The sequence below is a fragment of the Caretta caretta genome, chromosome 27, assembly GCF_965140235.1.
Source record: "Caretta caretta isolate rCarCar2 chromosome 27, rCarCar1.hap1, whole genome shotgun sequence".
NCBI lineage: Eukaryota > Metazoa > Chordata > Testudines > Cheloniidae > Caretta > Caretta caretta.
Genome location: NC_134232.1, coordinates 12,932,113 through 12,948,500, shown reverse-complemented (window position 1 = coordinate 12,948,500; position 16,388 = coordinate 12,932,113). Strand labels below are relative to the sequence as shown.

At 57.4% G+C, this 16,388-nt stretch overlaps 1 protein-coding gene across 1 annotated transcript; it reads right to left on the bottom strand.

Moving 5' to 3' along the window:
* Window positions 1-9,612: 9,612 nt before the first annotated feature.
* Window positions 9,613-13,742, bottom strand: LOC125626586 (melanoregulin-like). Its single transcript, XM_075123681.1, has 5 exons — window positions 13,088-13,742; window positions 11,633-11,792; window positions 10,703-10,793; window positions 10,148-10,311; window positions 9,613-9,949 (listed from the first exon to the last, which is right to left on the bottom strand). The coding sequence occupies exons 1-5, from the start codon at window positions 13,156-13,158 to the stop codon at window positions 9,734-9,736; spliced, it is 702 nt and encodes a 233-aa protein (XP_074979782.1). The 5' UTR covers window positions 13,159-13,742; the 3' UTR covers window positions 9,613-9,733.
* Window positions 13,743-16,388: the final 2,646 nt, after the last annotated feature.

Sequence of the window (16,388 nt, the reverse complement as noted above, 5' to 3'; positions counted from 1 at the left end):
CAGGGTTTAAATAGCCTTCCCAGTGCTATTTTGGGAGGTGTTGCTGGCACTCCCTGTGTACGCGCGTGCTGCACAGTCATGCCCTGTGTGTGTGTGTGTGTGTGTGTGTGTGTGTGTGTGTGTGTGTGAGAGCCATCGGATGCGTAGGAGGAATACTCCCAGGGCCGATGCTTCAGGCCGAGATTAACAAGGCCTATAGCTGAGGGGCAGAAGGGGCACGGCCCCCCTGGAAATCACCCCACGCTGGTTTCTTACTCCAAGTTTGCTCCAAGGTGAGCGATCGCAGGCCTAAGGCCCACGGAGCCGTCCCAGTGCCGGCAGCCAAGGGCTGGTCCTGACTGCGTTTCGGAAGAGGTGCGACCCTGGGAAGCGGGCTGCTGTCAAAGCCGCCAAGGGGGGGGACTCTGGGCTCTGGGCCGTGACCAGCCCCTGCCCGCCGGCGCGGAGGGGAGCAGGGAATGTTCCTTCTGGCCGCACAGTGAGGAGAACGCTGCTCCTGGGGTGTGCCGGGGATGACCGGACCAAACCTTAGCTGCCTGTCCTGCGACTGCAGGGTGCTGGGGGGCTCCTGGAGTGCCGGGTGCCAGGGCTGGGTGTACCCCCCTCGCCCAGAGACTGTGGGCTGGGGAGCCCTGTTTCTACATGGCTTTGCTTTCCTTCACCCTAGTCAATCCTCTCTACAGTGGAGATCAAGCCTCTTGTGCTGGGAGTTGTGGGGTGGGCCAGGGATGCAGCCTCAGAGCCTGGCTGAAAGACCTTTGTCCTTGAGGGGAAGAAAGCCCAACTCCACAAACCCCCCATGAGGGCTGGCAGTACCACCAGCTCTGAATTCGCCCCCAGGGACGAGAAGACCCATCCCTCCCCTGCCTGCAGGGTAGTAGGACCGGCCACTCAGCAGAGCCAGAAATTCAAATCTCCCACCCACTGCCAGAGCTCTGGTGATGGCCGGGCCCACGGGAAGCCAGGTTGCCTTCCTCCCAAATTCCCCACAAGACCTGAAGCTTGGCCACCGGCACATTGCGTAGATCCAGCAGCTTATCTGCCCTCCTGATGCTCCGACACCCTACACCAGGGCAACGCCACGCAGCCCGATGGACCCAGGCCCCTCGTAGCACAGGGACTAGAGCTAGCTCTCAAAATGGACCCATTTGTCATGCGTCCTTCTCATAAAAAGACTGGACCAAGCCCCCCAGCCACGTCAGACGAGAATACCAAACCCAGGGAAGGGATAGACATCACAGGCTCGTCGACGCTGTCAGATCTTGGAACTCACAAACCAGCTCAACCAGAAATGGATTTTCCTCAGCCCATTATTGGAGAGCGCAGCGTTGCTTTAGGGAGAAGTGGCCCCTGAACCCAGCCCAGGTTGGAATACGCTGGAAAGGCCTTTTGTTTGCCTGCTCCATTGGATGCATGCCCCGACAATGCTGGTGGAATGGGAGCTGGTACGGTTTTTATCACATCTGGATATTGCAATTGGAAAAATGCACCTTCGTGAGGCAAAGGTTTCATCAAACCTGAAGGCTGCTTAGCCCCCTTGAATGCAGTGGCTGATGGAATTGCAGCAAGGGAAAGAGAAGCTACAGGTAATTTTTTGCTATGTCGACATTTCTGTGACCCCCCCTCGGGGAGAACAAAGAACCACAAAGAATATGCAGTTGAATCAACTGGCTGTATTTTGTATACAATGTTATTGTGTAGTAAATAGATGTCAAGCAAGATTGCTTATGAAAGCTTGTACTGTTCTAAACCTGAGAGTCATTATAAGATCTGGCTACAAAGCCTGGTTATGAATTTATGTATTTGTGTATATAAAACTGCTCATAATTTGTGCTGCTAAACCCCACTAATACAGGGTGGAGAAGCAATCAGGGACCGGGAGGGATGCCGCCCCAATGGGCCAGGACTAGCTCCAAATAGGATTGTACAACCTAGGAACAGACCCTGGTGAACCATTAAAGTTAATGGGAAAACACGGAAACAACGTGAAAGTGAAAATAAAATCCTAATTGTGGGAAACTACGAAAGGAGAAAATTTTAACTAGATTTTAACTAAAATCTAAAAAATTTTAACTAAATTTTAACCAGGCCAAGAGGACAAAAAACCAAACCAGCCTTTGAAAACCAGCTCTTCATCAGCATCTACAAACTTTCAATCCTTGCACTTGGAGGAAAGCTCCACAACTTGATTGCAAGATCCAGCACACAAAAAATGTTCTGATTTTATTATTTCCGTGTGTTTGTTCGCTCGAGAACATTCTGCAGTTATGAATTTGATTTTTATATTTAATTTGATCACAGCTTCCTTTTTCAGTTGCCACACTGGCTGCTTTGGTGTCACCCTCACAAAATGGAAAGAAACAGGTAGTATTTAAAAACCTTGGCAAAAGTTATGCAGTTTGCGGTGATAGATCTTACTCCGAACAATTCATCAGGAATTGTCATCAACCTACTTAAACTTATTGCGGGACACGATCCAGAAGTCAAGGGTGCGCGGCAAACCATTCCGAACAATGCGAACAATTTCACACGCTGCTGAAATTCAGAATGACAACACTGATATTATGAAGATGGTTTTGAAATATATTGTTGAAGATATTCAGAAAAACGGTGATGTCCTAAAATATGACACAACAAGGGATGCTGTGACTGTAGAAAATTTATCCACTGGTTTATGCTACGCTGTTGGTGGCAAAGTCCTTGTGGGAGTAGCCCAATTGCATGGCCTCACTGCCGAAGCTATTACATAACAAATGTTGAAAGACCTCCATGAACTGGGTCTTGACTAAAAACACTTGATGTTCTTGCTTTGATGGCTCCAACCTTACGTCAGGCGGCGTACAAATACTTTTACATGGGAAATTAAACAAGCAAATACCTGACGCACACTGCTTGAATCACCAATTACATCGGGTGCTCACTCCTGTGTGAGAAAAACTCAGCAGGGCCAGCTATGTTCTCAAATTGTAAGTCTCTAGCTGAATTTTTCCGCAGACATGACGGGAGTGTGCCGTACAAAGCCAGCACCTGCAAAGACTCACAGAAACAAGATGGCTTGGAAATAATCCCCAATAATTTTGAAGCGATTCGGAGTCTTCTGTCAAACTTTTTGTGGATGAATATGGCAACTTGTCCACTGACGCAAGAGGGCTGTTGGATGTTTCAGAATCATCTACATTCTTGTTCTTAGCTGAGCTTAAAAGAATGGTTTTGAGTGTTTGCTCCTGTGAACAAAGCCCTTCAGAAGGAACAAATGCACCTTGCGAAAGGAATGAATTGATCACACTTGCCGGTGAATAAGTGATGGGTTTTTCCTCAGCAATTTCATCCATGACCCTGTTTTGAAAGATGAACATTAAGATGTGCCACAAAAGGGCTAAGATTTCATAGTCGCTGAGCACTTCCCAGGCTGTCAAAGTGTCGGTGAGCCTCCGTGGCGCCAGATGCACCATGAACTGACTGATGAACACAGTGGTGAATTGCAAAGGAGATTTTTTTCTGAGAACACCAAGTCACACAAAAACTTGTCAGCAATGTACTCCACCTGAGCTCCAGACTTCTTGAGACTGGAATCTCGGGGTGCTTTCATTGACGTGCTTGGATTAGGGATTGAGCAGGTGAAAATGGAAATGGCTGTACTTAAAGCAGGGGCGCAGTCACAGGTGGGCCATGGCCCACCCACTTAGCATCCAGGCCACCCAGATCTGAGCAGGGGTGTAGGTCTGCCACAGTGGCCCGGAGCATCTGAAATCCAGGAGAGAGCTCTGCGCCCACCCTCCAGAAAGCTACACTCCGGCAGCTCTGCCTTGCCACGTTCTGAGCTGCCCCATGTGCGTGCCCAGCTTGGCAGGTGGAGCTGTGCCAGGGGGCACCAGGGCTAGGAAGAGGGCATGGCATCAGGGGAGAAGCTGAGCTGGCAGAGTCATTGCCCCTCCACCCGAAATGCCCACCCAAATTTCCATGCCTAGCTACGCCACTGACTTAAAGCAAAGAATATGGAGAACTTCTAGGTGCTGCCAAGGAATTAAAGGAGACGTTCACATGTAGTCCTGAAGTGTCTACAGTGGTCTTGCTCATCATCTGCAAGGTGTGAGAATTCCTTTGCTTGTTTGTGATCACACCAAAGGACGAGCATGACCCAGGACAGACCTAATCGACTTCAAACCTGACCTGGGCTGTCTTTGTGGCAGAATTCAGACATCATTCGCCAGGAAGAAATCAACTTTAGTCTCTGACCAGTTTGGGGATTACATAACACTTTCACGTAATGCTCTAGTCTTTTACATTTCTGACTCTGTGACCTGAATATTTCTCATACGGAGCGAGCCCATAAATAGGGCTTTATTTTTAATTGCATAAAAACAAAGTTAAAAACAAGGGTTCTGACTGACACTGCGTTTTTCACTCAGTACATATGAACTTCTGAGGACATCCTCAAGTGTCCCTCTGAATGCATCCGATGAAGTGAACTATAGCTCACGAAAGCTTATGCTCAAATAAATTGGTTAGTCTCTAAGATGCCACAAGTCCTCCTTTTCTTCTTGTCAACCAGTCTGCTCTGTGCCCTGCGGCGGTGTCTTAGTGACAGGCCTGCTAATGGCCCCGTCGGGCCCCCAACTCCAGCGAGGTTGTTGAATGGAGTTGGCCTCCTTCCCAGCAGTTTGACACTCGGCTGCCCTGGGGAGGGGCCAGCAGAACTGCTGGGATTAGCTAGGAATGCCCGACCCTCAGTTAACAACCGCACCTGACCCTGGGAGCAGCTGGCCCCGGTGCGGCCCGAAACAGCGCGGCAATGCCCTGGGGGACAGATTAGCCGCTGTGTGCTCTGCCCCGTGCCCAGTCGCGTTCCTGACCCCTGACCAACATAGAGGCCGATGTGATTAGTGTGTGTGTGTGTGTGTGGGGGGGTGGGTTTCAATCCTCCCCTCGCAGATCACAGCTGAATCGTGGCACTTTGGGCTCAAACAGCTAACCCAGTGCAGGGGGGCGCAGGGACTGTCCATGCTGGGGGGCAGTACGGGAAAGGGGGGGGCAGGGCAGAGCAGGTGTTGCCGGTTTGCTTACAGAATCTGCTCTGACTGGGGCAGCAGAAGCCACCGGCTGGTTTTCCCACTCCCAGAACAGAAGATCCCCGTGCCCTGCCGGAAGGCCTGGTAACGCTGGCTGCCCCATTCCTGCTGGGCCCTCACAAAGTCCCGCCTCCTCTCACGTTTGATGGCAAGGGGTGGATCTCAGCTACGCACCCCTCTCCCCCCGATGTGATTAAGCAGCCTGTCAGCGCCTGGAAAGCAGGACCTTGATGGCTTTGTGCAGAGAAATCCCTTTCCCAGCCTCCAGCCCAGGGGTGTCAGCTGACACACCAATGGCTCATGCTCTAGGGGCACAGATAGCCCCATGGCTGCCATTCCTGCTGGCTAAGGGCTACCCCAGAGCACTAGCCCCAGCCCCATCCACCCCCCCCACAGCCCAGGGGCCACGGCTGTCCGTACTGACACCTCAACCGCCACCATAGCGGAACCCAGGCAATATTGGGGCACCAGACTTAACCCACCTTGTGCCCCACAGTCCCATCTCCAGGGGGTGACGGCAGCTGTCAGCGTTAAGATGAATGGGCCAATTTCACCTCTCTTGGGGCTGTTGTTTTAGGCTCTCTGCAGACTCAGGCAGGCAGAGGGGATATTCCCCCCCCCCCGCCCACACCCCAGGGTCACATTTTCAAACTTTTCTTTGCATCCTTGAGGACTAGCAATAGGTTTTCTTTTCTTTTCTTTTTTTTTTTTAAAGCCAAACTCTCAGCCCATGACTCCGGAAGCTGGAGCTGTAATCCCTGTGCCCAGTCAAGGGGTTGTAAGAGCCCCTTCTGCCTGTAATACCCATTCCCCCCCCCCCAGGCTACGCAGGGGGGTGTAGCGCCAGGCAAAGCTGGGGCAGCTTGGCCCGGTCGCACAGAGTCACGTCAAGTGGGGAGGGGGGCAGGAGCACTGGGGTCGGGGCAGAAGTCACACCACTACACCTAAGATCAGGGAGACCCCTTTGCCGAGGGGGAGATGGCCTGTCCTGACCCCGGCCTCTGCCTTGCTTGTCTCCTCTTGATGCCACAGATGCCCTGCCAGGCAGCAAAGCTCCCCCTGTCCCTTAGCGCCCCGGAGGCTGGAACCCGGCCCTGTGAGGCGGCCGCTAATCCCAGCCTGGTGCATAGAGCGCAGCTGACCTTTCGCCAGCCCGGGGACGCCGCGTGCTTGCCCTTTGGACTAGCCAGCTGGCCGCCAGCGCCCACTCCCCTCCCTGCCGCTGAACTAGACGAGCCCTCAAAGGCAATCTGGCCCTACTCCTCTTCCCCACCCCTCCTCGGGCCTGGTGCCCTGTGACGAAGTGGGACTGTTCTTAATGTTTCCTCTGAATAGTGTGGGGGTGCCTCAGTTTCCCCTAGGCAGTTCTTAAGTATCTAGGGGGTGGGGTAAGGGTGTATGATCATTGCAGAGCCCTAGAGGGCATGTGTGTGCAGGAGTCTGGACACAGAGAATGGCCGACACCCTGTTTCCTGGCAACTGATGGCCTGGGCCCTTCCCCCCCTGCAAGGTGAGAGCTGAAGGGTTGGAGAACAAAGGAATCAGGTGACCACCTGGCCCGGGAAAGGAACAAAGCCCAGAGGAGGAGGGGCTGGAGGGGTTTTCAGTTTGGGGCTGGCTGGGACATGGAGTGAAGTGCAGACGTGGTTGTCTGGCTCACTGCCCCCCAAAATGGACCCAGCTGAGGGGTCCCGTTCTCTGCACCTGCAAGCTCTGTGTTAGACCATGTTCCTGTCGTCTAATAAACCTTCTGTTTTACTGGCTGGCTGAGAGTCACGTCTGACTGCGAAGTTGGGGTGCAGGACCCTCTGGCTTCCCCAGGAGCCCCGCCTGAGCGGACTCGCTGTGGGAAGCGCACGGAGGGGCAGAGGATGCTGAATGCTCCGAGGTCAGACCCAGGAAGGTGGAAGCTGTGTGAGCTGTGTGTCCTGAAGACAGGCTGCTCACAGAAAGGCGACTGCCCCAGAGTCCTGACTGGCTTCATGGGGAGCAGTTCCAGAGCATCGCCCAGGGACTCCGTGACAACTGGTGGCAGTGGTGGGATGTACTGCACCCCGTGGATGGCGCTTCCTGCAGTAAGTGACTGGGGAGCAGTAACACGAAGGGGGATTGCCGAGGACCAGGCCTGCTGAAGGCTCAGAGAGGAGCGGTTTCGGGGGGCGGTTAACCCCTGGGAGTGTGTGACCAGCGAGAAGGACTGTGCAGTAACAGGGTTCCCCTGGGGATTGCAGCGAGCAGTCCAAGGGGCGGAGGAGTCTGCAGCTCGACCTTGGCAAAGAGGTGGTGACCTCGAGAAGGGCTGGCACACTAGGGGTTCTCCCTGGAAACCGTGGGGAGCTGAGAACACACGGGCCTGTGAGTCCACAACAACTTGGGAGGAGCGGAGTGATGGCCTGTCACCGTCTCCTTAAGAAGGACATTGTAACCCTGTGCAAAAAGAGAGGGTTGAGCATTGGAAAGTTCACCAAAGCAGAGTTAATCGTGCAGCTGGAGGAGGATGACCGCTCTAAGGAACAGATTCCTGACCCCAACTGGGGCTATAGCAGGATCTGGGAGCAGCTGAAGCGGGAGCCAGGCATCGCCAAGACTCCTGTCCCCGACCAGACGGTCTTCACGATCGGGTTCCCCATCGGGGGATCGAGACGGACGGGATTGGAGCTGAGTCTGAGAGAGCAAGAGGACCGTGGGAGACAGCGAGAGCCCGAGAAAGAGCTGCAGAAGCAGCAGCAGCATGAACTGGCGGTGGGGGAGCGGAGAGGCCTAGGGGACCTCCCCGGGGTAAGTGGGGATAGACCCCGGGGGGCCAGTCTGCAGGGAACCTCAAGACTAAATTGCTGCCCCTGGTTAAGGAGGGGGGGTGTGGATGCCCACCTCACTGCCTTTGAGCAGGCTGGCGATTTGAACCAGGGGGACCCTGCGGAAAAGCCCCGGTGTCTAGCTCCCTTGCTGGGTCCCAAGGCCACAGACTCCGTCAGCCAGATGGTTGGGGATGTGGACAGGCTCCCACTCCTGACCCCAACCTATATGTCTGTGTGGAGTTTCCTGGGGCCAGGCCCCTCGGACCTCCAGTGGGAGCAGAAGGTGATGGTCAATGGGGAGACATTCTTGGGGTGGCCAAAGGGCATGGGCTGCATAAACCTTCCCACATGCGGCCTGCGAGTGCTATCGAACACCCCTGACCTAAGGGAGGGCGGGAAACTGGAAGGGCCTGGTGTAACTCCTACCAAGGAATGGGAGAGATGCTGGGGCATCCATGGGAACGTTGGTGGCTTCAAACTTCCCCAGGTCACCGGCTAAAGTGACCCCGCTCAGTTCGATCTCGAAGGGGGGAGAGATGTGACGAAGTGGGACTGTTCTTAATGTTTCCTCTGAATAGTGTGGGGGTGCCTCAGTTTCCCCTAGGCAGTTCTTAAGTATCTAGGGGGTGGGGTAAGGGTGTATGATCATTGCAGAGCCCTAGAGGGCATGTGTGTGCAGGAGTCTGGACACAGAGAATGGCCGACACCCTGTTTCCTGGCAACTGATGGCCTGGGCCCTTCCCCCCCTGCAAGGTGAGAGCTGAAGGGTTGGAGAACAAAGGAATCAGGTGACCACCTGGCCCGGGAAAGGAACAAAGCCCAGAGGAGGAGGGGCTGGAGGGGGTTTTCAGTTTGGGGCTGGCTGGGACATGGAGTGAAGTGCAGACGTGGTTGTCTGGCTCACTGCCCCCCAAAATGGACCCAGCTGAGGGGTCCCGTTCTCTGCACCTGCAAGCTCTGTGTTAGACCATGTTCCTGTCGTCTAATAAACCTTCTGTTTTACTGGCTGGCTGAGAGTCACGTCTGACTGCGAAGTTGGGGTGCAGGACCCTCTGGCTTCCCCAGGAGCCCCGCCTGAGCGGACTCGCTGTGGGAAGCGCACGGAGGGGCAGAGGATGCTGAATGCTCCGAGGTCAGACCCAGGAAGGTGGAAGCTGTGTGAGCTGTGTGTCCTGAAGACAGGCTGCTCACAGAAAGGCGACTGCCCCAGAGTCCTGACTGGCTTCATGGGGAGCAGTTCCAGAGCATCGCCCAGGGACTCCGTGACATGCCCCCCTTGCTGACTCCCCAGGCAAAGCTGCAGGGAGCACCCGCCTCTCTTTTGCAGCCTCATCTGGGCGCACGGGCCGCAAAGCGGGGGGATGATGGACAGCCAGGGGTCGGGTAAACAACATAACCAGAGACTTGTTAACTGCTTCACGGGGCCCGCTGCCAAAGCCAAAGGGCGGGGGGGGGGGAGGGGGAGATGCTTTGAACTAGCACAAAGATAGACGCCTCCTAAATCCCCCAGCTTGGGGGTGACACATGATCCAAGCCTACAGCAGCAACGCCAGCCCCAGCTGCCCCTCTGCGGCCACGTGCTGGGCTGCAGGGGAAGGGGAACGGCCCCGTCTTCATCCCCGGCAGGCAGGCTCTAGCGAGTCGTTAGTCATGGTCGGGGTAAGGGCCAGAGGCACTCGTCAGGGATCAGGCCCCTCCCTCCCGTGCCAGGCACTGTACATATTCCCCCACAACACACAGTTTCAGGCCCCCTCCCTCCCATGCTAGGCACTGTACGTGTACACACACACAAAACAGGTGGCTGAAATAAACAAATAGGCAGCTCTCAGCCCAGAGTCAGCAGCCCGGCTGCCCTGAGGGCAGGCCTCACTCTATCAACTTGACCAACAGGGACACTTCATCCATCACTGTGGCCTCCTCCTCTTCCTCCCCGCCTTGGGGCGCCGGGCTCAGCGTCACCAGCGTGGCCTCGGGGCTGGGGGGCTCCTCCTCGCTGGAGGGCCCCTCCTCGGCCTCCGGGGGGTAGTAGTGCCGGGCAGCGGAGAGGAAGTCATCGCCCGCGTCCAGGACGAGCAGCCGGTCCTGGGGAGGGAGAGACACAGCCAGGCTGGGATGGGGAGGGGCACAAGGTCAGGGGCAAGCAAGGGGCTATGACCAGAGGGAGGGACCCACCTCCCCCTGTGGGGGGAGCAGCAATTACCCATCATCCCTCACGGAGGGATTGCAGACACGGGGGAGAAGGGGACCCCTGCCAACTGCCCCCCCCCCCGCCCCACACACCAGGACGAAGAGGTAGCGCTCGGGGAGGCTGCAGTGGCGGTCGAAGAGGCTGGTCTGGTCGGCCAGGGCGGCGAGGAGCTGGCGGGCCTGCAGGGGCTGGCTCAGGGAGCTGTAGGAGGCCGCGGAGGTGATGTCGAGCAAGCCGTGGGCCTCGCCGCTGAACCCTGCCCAGGGATGGGAGGAGAGAAGCCTGTGAGCCCACGCTCGCCCTCGCTAGAGCTATGCGGGGCCTCTCTGCGAGGGGATAAGAACCTACTACTGCTACCAGGCGCTAGAGGAGTTACTCCCTCCAGCCCCAGGGCAGAAGACGCCAGCCCCTCAGACCAGGCATTGCCCTGGCACCAGCCCATCGCCCTGGGCTCATTAACACTCCCCCCACGGGGGTGAGGCTCCGGCGCTCAGGAGAGGCAGGGTGAGTCCTGCTCTCTGGGTCCGACGGTGCGTGCTGGGCTCCGCGTCCCACTGAACAAGCCCCTCAGCTGCACTGCCTCCCGGCGAGAGGGCCCAGCCCAGCCCCCCCGCCCCTCTCCGCCAGCAGGGAAGGGGATGCCGTACCCAGGACCTCTAGGATCTGCCTCCAGCGGTCCTTCAACTTGTGGCGGATTTGGCGGTGGGCGCTGATGTCGAAGCTCAGGCGTCGGTAGCCCTGCGGGGGAGGGACTGGGGGTCAGGCCCCGGAAACCACAAGGCACCAGCTCTCCCCCCATGGCTGCCGTGCACCAGCACCACTGATCGGTCCACGGCCACGGTCCCAGCCCGGCCTTGGACACTGACTGGGAGTTTCACAGGACAGTGCTGCTTTGGGCAGCAGGGGGCGGACCAGGAGCCAGGACTCCTGGGTTCTATTCCTGGCTCTGGGAAGGGAGTGGGGGCCAGTGGTTTAGAAGAGCAGGGGCTGGGAGGCAGCTGGCCTGGATTCTAATTACAGCCCTTACTCCACTATGTGACTGTGGCCAAGTACCAGCCTCACTGTGCCTCAGTTTCCCCATGGATACAGTGCAGATCTGTTGTGAAGGCTCTGAGATCCCAGCATCAGAGCAGCCTAGAGCACTTCAGTGCCTGGTAGATGTGCCAGCTGGGGTGAGATCCCACCCAGCCGAGCTGGGCACTCCCATTGGTCTGACACGGCCACTCACTCACCCCCTTCCTGTAAGGGAGTTATGGTCCAGTAGCAGCCAGAGGAGCTAAGTGAGAGCAGGGCCCTGTTCTGTTGGGCGCTGCCCAAACACTGCCAGCCACAGCCCTGAAGAGCTCCCAGGTTAAGCAGACAGGCGGGGAGGAGAAACTGAGGCAGACGGGACAAGGACTTGCCAAAGGTCACAGCACCAGTCAGTGGCAGAGCCAGGCATAGCCCAGGCCTCCTGGGGCCCCATTCAGAGCCCTACACGTCTCCAGCCCCAGGGAAGAAGAAAGTTCCCTGCGGGTAGGCGTGCTCAGAGGGGCCCTTAGGGAGTCCTAGGGGCAGCAGGGGCCGGGGGCACCGACCTCCGAGCCGCGGCGCAGCCTGGCCCGGTTCTGCAGCAGGTTGTAGAGTTCGCGGTCGTCGTCGCGCTCCATGTGGGTGTCGTCCACCGGCTCGTTCCACAGGTTGGTGGCCTGGGCCCGTTTGCGCTTCCCCAGCTGATCGAAGTACCGGAGCATCTCACTGCAACGAGAGGAGAGCGGCCCCGGGCGAGACAGCGCATGGCATGCACCCAGCCTGGCGCCCAGGCCTTAGGCAGCACCAGCTGGCTCGGCCAGACGCTGGCATGCAAAGGGGGCCACTTTACTGGGCAGTGGGGCAGCTTTCCCCATGGACCCCTCCCTTCCAAGCCCCTGGCTGCAAGACTGGGGGTGAGGGAAGCCGGGCGGGCGCTAAGCAGGTTGTAACAATGGCTCATCCAATACCCTGCTTCAGTGGCAGCCCAGAGCCAGTGGCTCAAGGGGAAGGGGACCCCCCCAAACCTCACACACACTCATGTGGCCTGGTGGAGAATGCAGGGTCCTGGGGGGTAACCAGGAAGGAGGCAGGGAGCTCATACCCCCAACTGGAAGAGGCAGTCGAGCCAGCAGGAATCTCGCAGGCGCTGGCAAGGGGTGAGTGGGGGGAGGTGGGTACCAAAATTGGCAGCAGGGCAGGTTCAAACCGAGGCTTCCTGACCCAGGTGCCGGGTGTTTTTAAAAAAAGAAAAAGGGGGGGGGCCTGAAATGCCCTTTAGATCTTTGTGGGGGATGCGCCTGGGGGCTCTAGGGACATTGACAGGGGAGGGAGATCCCGCTCAGTGCTGGCAGCAGTGGAAACGTTCCCTCTGCAAATCCCGATCCCAGCGGAGCCTGGCTGGATAGCCCCGCTCTGTCCCCATCAGCCCCCCACCAAAGCAGCCCCCGTCATTGTAGAGGAAAGAGGAGCAAAGGTGATTGGGAAGCGGGGTTCAGAGGCGTCTGCCCTGCAGCCGTGAGCACGTCTTTCTCCATCCTTGTATGAACGCCTGCATGGCTGCCACGTCTTGCTTCTCCCGGGGCTCCGAGTTCCTCCGACACACGCTCGGGGCCGGGATCCTGGCACAGAAATGGAGCTGGCCCCGCTGCGGAACATGGCGGCCGCTGACCAGCATGCGGGGATGCCGTGCCAAGCAGCTTCAGACAGGCATGCGGGAGAGAACACCTTACGCTTCTCAGGGCTGCTACCATAGCACCGGACGCAAACGCTGAATTCACTATGATGTCGAACAGAAGGGAAGGACGGACGCGGTTTAAAGCACTGAACCGGGACTCAGAGCTCAGCCACACATACCGCGTGTCGCGGTCTTGCTCCGTGCCTCAGTTTCCCCAACTTTAAAATGAGGCAAATAATGCTCTCTTTTGCATCCAGTTCTTCAGAGAAGCGACTGCCTCTCACTCCGTGCAGCGCCCAGCCCACCGGGACTCCAATCTGACTACCCTACTGATATTAATAAATACCTGAGGAGTGGATTGTTCTCTGGCTCTTCTTGTTCACAGGAGCAGCAGCAGATCTGGTGCCAAACATCCATTCTCCTAATGCGTGTATGACTCAAACCCAGAGGAGCAGCAGAGGTCTCATCAAGGGGCCGCAAACACTTCTCCTGCGAAGAAACGGCTCTGAAGGAGAGTGAGTGAGAAGTTCAGTGTGTTCTAAATTTAAGAAAAATGCAAGTCAAAAGCCCTGATCATGTGAGATCCCCCCTCACCAGGGCTCACAGCCTTAAGCAAGGGGGACGCAGCCTTGCTAAAAAAGAGGCTCTTCTCTGCATCGCTTGGGGTTACTGGGCAATGAAAGCCGGTTTGTTTCCTTCCTAGCAGAAAGCAAACCCGTGGTCTGTAATGGCTGTAAATACACACCAGGCCCAGCCCAGGAACATGATGACCAGGTCCTGGAAGGCTGGGGGATTCGGGCGCAAGCCAGGGATGTCCCCTCTCCTAGTACCTCTTGGGGGGAGCTGCTCAGATGCAGTGGGAAAGGGGTTGCTTTAGCAGACGGGTCACACCGTGCTTACCAGCCGGGCAGTACAGTCAGGCTCAGCAGAGAGCAAGGACTGTCTGGGCCACGGAAACCGACCTACTCCTGGAGAAATCCCCCTTCCCCATGCAGGGTGGAAGCCCGTGGGCATGAATGAGCGTGTGCGGGTGACACACGGAGTTCTCCGCACACCAGGACGGTCACGTTAACCCCCCATCTCCAGCGCTCCCCTCGCATTCACGGCTGAGCACAGCAAGGAGCGAAGAAGGTGCACCGTGCCGGCATGTCACGCTAACGGCTCTGTTAGCGGCCTTCATTCCCCCCACCCCCCGCTGGCGACACACACCGGGGCAAAAAGGGATGCTGAGGCCTGTGGAAGCTGGGTGCCTGCCAGGGTGTGGAAGAATTCCTTGCACCCCCTCTACCCACCCGAGCAAAGCACAGTGCAACTTTCCCCTGCCTAGATGCAACTGGGCCCCGCTCCCAGCCGGAGGGGGCCTGGGCCAGGTGATCAGAATCCTGCTGGAGGCATGTGCCTTTTACTCCGCCTTCCAGCGGGACACAAGGGGACAGAGAACTGCAGGGTGCACTAGACTGGTGGGCCGTTGCCTTTCCCTGGCCCCGGAGTTACCCCTATGTCGACAGGGGGAGGGTGGGGCCCCATTTGCAGTAGGTGGGACTTGCACTTGGCTGTCAGCCCTGCTTTGAAGGCCCGTTGGTAAGCCAGGGCCCGGCTGGCTGGGCCTTCCCAGCCGGCAGGGACAGTGCAGGCGTAAGTGGGCTGGTGTGCCCTTACTACGACTCAGTGGGGATGTTTTGGTTGCTAGCTCCTAGTACCGAAAGGGGAAGGGTCGATGGGAAATCAGGACCCTGAGACTGAGAGGCGCCAGGAGCAATGGGGAGAGGTCAGTGCTCCAGGTCAGCCTCAATCACAGGGTGGGCTAATGAGGGAGTCAGGAGGTCGGGGGTCCCGTCCTCCAGGGGAGCTGGAATGGCCTGGGTCAGACTCAGACAGAGCGGGGCAGAGCTAAGGAGAGAGCAGGGGCCCGAGCTGAGTGCGGGAGCAGGGCTGCGCCGGACAGAGAAGCAGCCCAGGGGGCTGGAGCCGTCCGGAGCCGGGCGCGGGGAGGAGCTGGGGAAAGCGAGCGGGGGACCCTGGGCAGCCGGCCCAGTGCAGGGAGACGCCCCAGCCAAGCCACCTGGCAGGCCAGACTTGGAGGGGATCGTAACCCCGACGGGATGGGAGCAACGCTGGGAAGAAGGGTCCTGCCACTTAGAGCCCGAGAGCGCGTGGCCACCACCAGAGCGAGTGTCCGACCCGCAGCCTCCCTGTGGCGCAGCCAGGGCCTGGGCCATGGGAGGGACACACTGACCTTCCCGAGACACTGGTTGGGACGTCCCCGGGCCACAGAGCGGGGTGACGGGTTTCCTTGAATCTTTCCCATTACTTCCTTTTTTTAAAAATTTGGTTGCTGTTTAATAAATTGTTTTTGCTTTGAACTGTATGTAATGATCAGTGGGTCAGGGAAGTGCCCAGTGCAGAGAGAGCACCCAGGAGTGGGTACACCCTAGCCCCTGTTCTAAGTGACCACGACACAGTTGGGGGTCGAGACCCCCAGGAATCCTGGGCCCAGCCTTGTTGGAGTTACGAGGACTCTGGCACACAGGAGAGTGGAAGGGGAGCCCCCGAGGTCAGGCAGGCGTCTGGGTAAAGGGAGTGGGAGCGAGATCCTTTCGGTAGCCCACTTCACCGGGATGTGTATAAGCCAGCAAAGTTCCCCACAATAGCGGGACCATTTCCCCCGCTTACACAGGCTCTGTGTTTTACTATATGATTAAAAGGGCTGGCCCTGGGAAAGGTCGGACGCTGCTGCTCCCCCCACAGCAGGGCTTCAACCCTTTAGGGGACGGCTATTTGCAAGCTGCCTTTTGCCTCTGTCAACACCAGCCAGGCGTGGGAGGCAGGCAGAAAAGTCCCGGAGCGTCAGTCCAGCCACAGCGAGGGCAGGGGTTCACGCAGCCCCAAGAGAGATTCGCTGCTGTGTGCGGTTGAACTGGCTTCTTCACCGAGTTGCTGTCGGGTTTGTTTCACAGGCTTAGGGCTTCTTAGTTCTTTGCTTCATTTAAAAGAGCAGGAACCAATGGGCCAAACGCAGAGGGGCAGTTCCAGAGCCTTCAGTGATCCCACCGAGATGGACTCTTTTGGAAAAAGCAGGGGCGAATTTGATCCATCATCTCCAGCACTCCAATGACAGAAGCTGCCAAGATGCAAGCCAAGGTGCATGGGAGCCCTCTTATCTCCCGGGTGTTCAGACTCAGAACCAAAGGATGGGGAAAGGGTTAGAAGTGGGGAAACCAGGCCCAGGGGAAGACACTGATTTGCCCAAGATCACACAGCAGAGCTGGGCACAGAACGCTGGATTCTCTCTGCGCTAGCCACTGAACCATACTGCCTGAAGCAGGGAACCAACCCTACGAACCCGAGGCGCAAGGGCAGCCCCATTGCCTCTCACGGTCGTGCTTCATGTTACTGCAGATCTAAGCACTTGCAACTTGTTTCTTGTCATTCTCGCAGTGCACCAGGGCTGCTTTCTAGCTGGCCAATAAACCTCTTCCAGGCACCCCCAGGCCGTACGGCCCTGCTCCAGGAAAGCACGTAAGCACATGCTTATGCAAGTATGCCCACTGGGCTACAGCAGCTTACAAGTTAGGTGGCTTTACAGAGGCCTAAATGACAAGACAGTGGGGCGCAGTGTAACGTTGGGCGACACAGGTCAGAGGCTC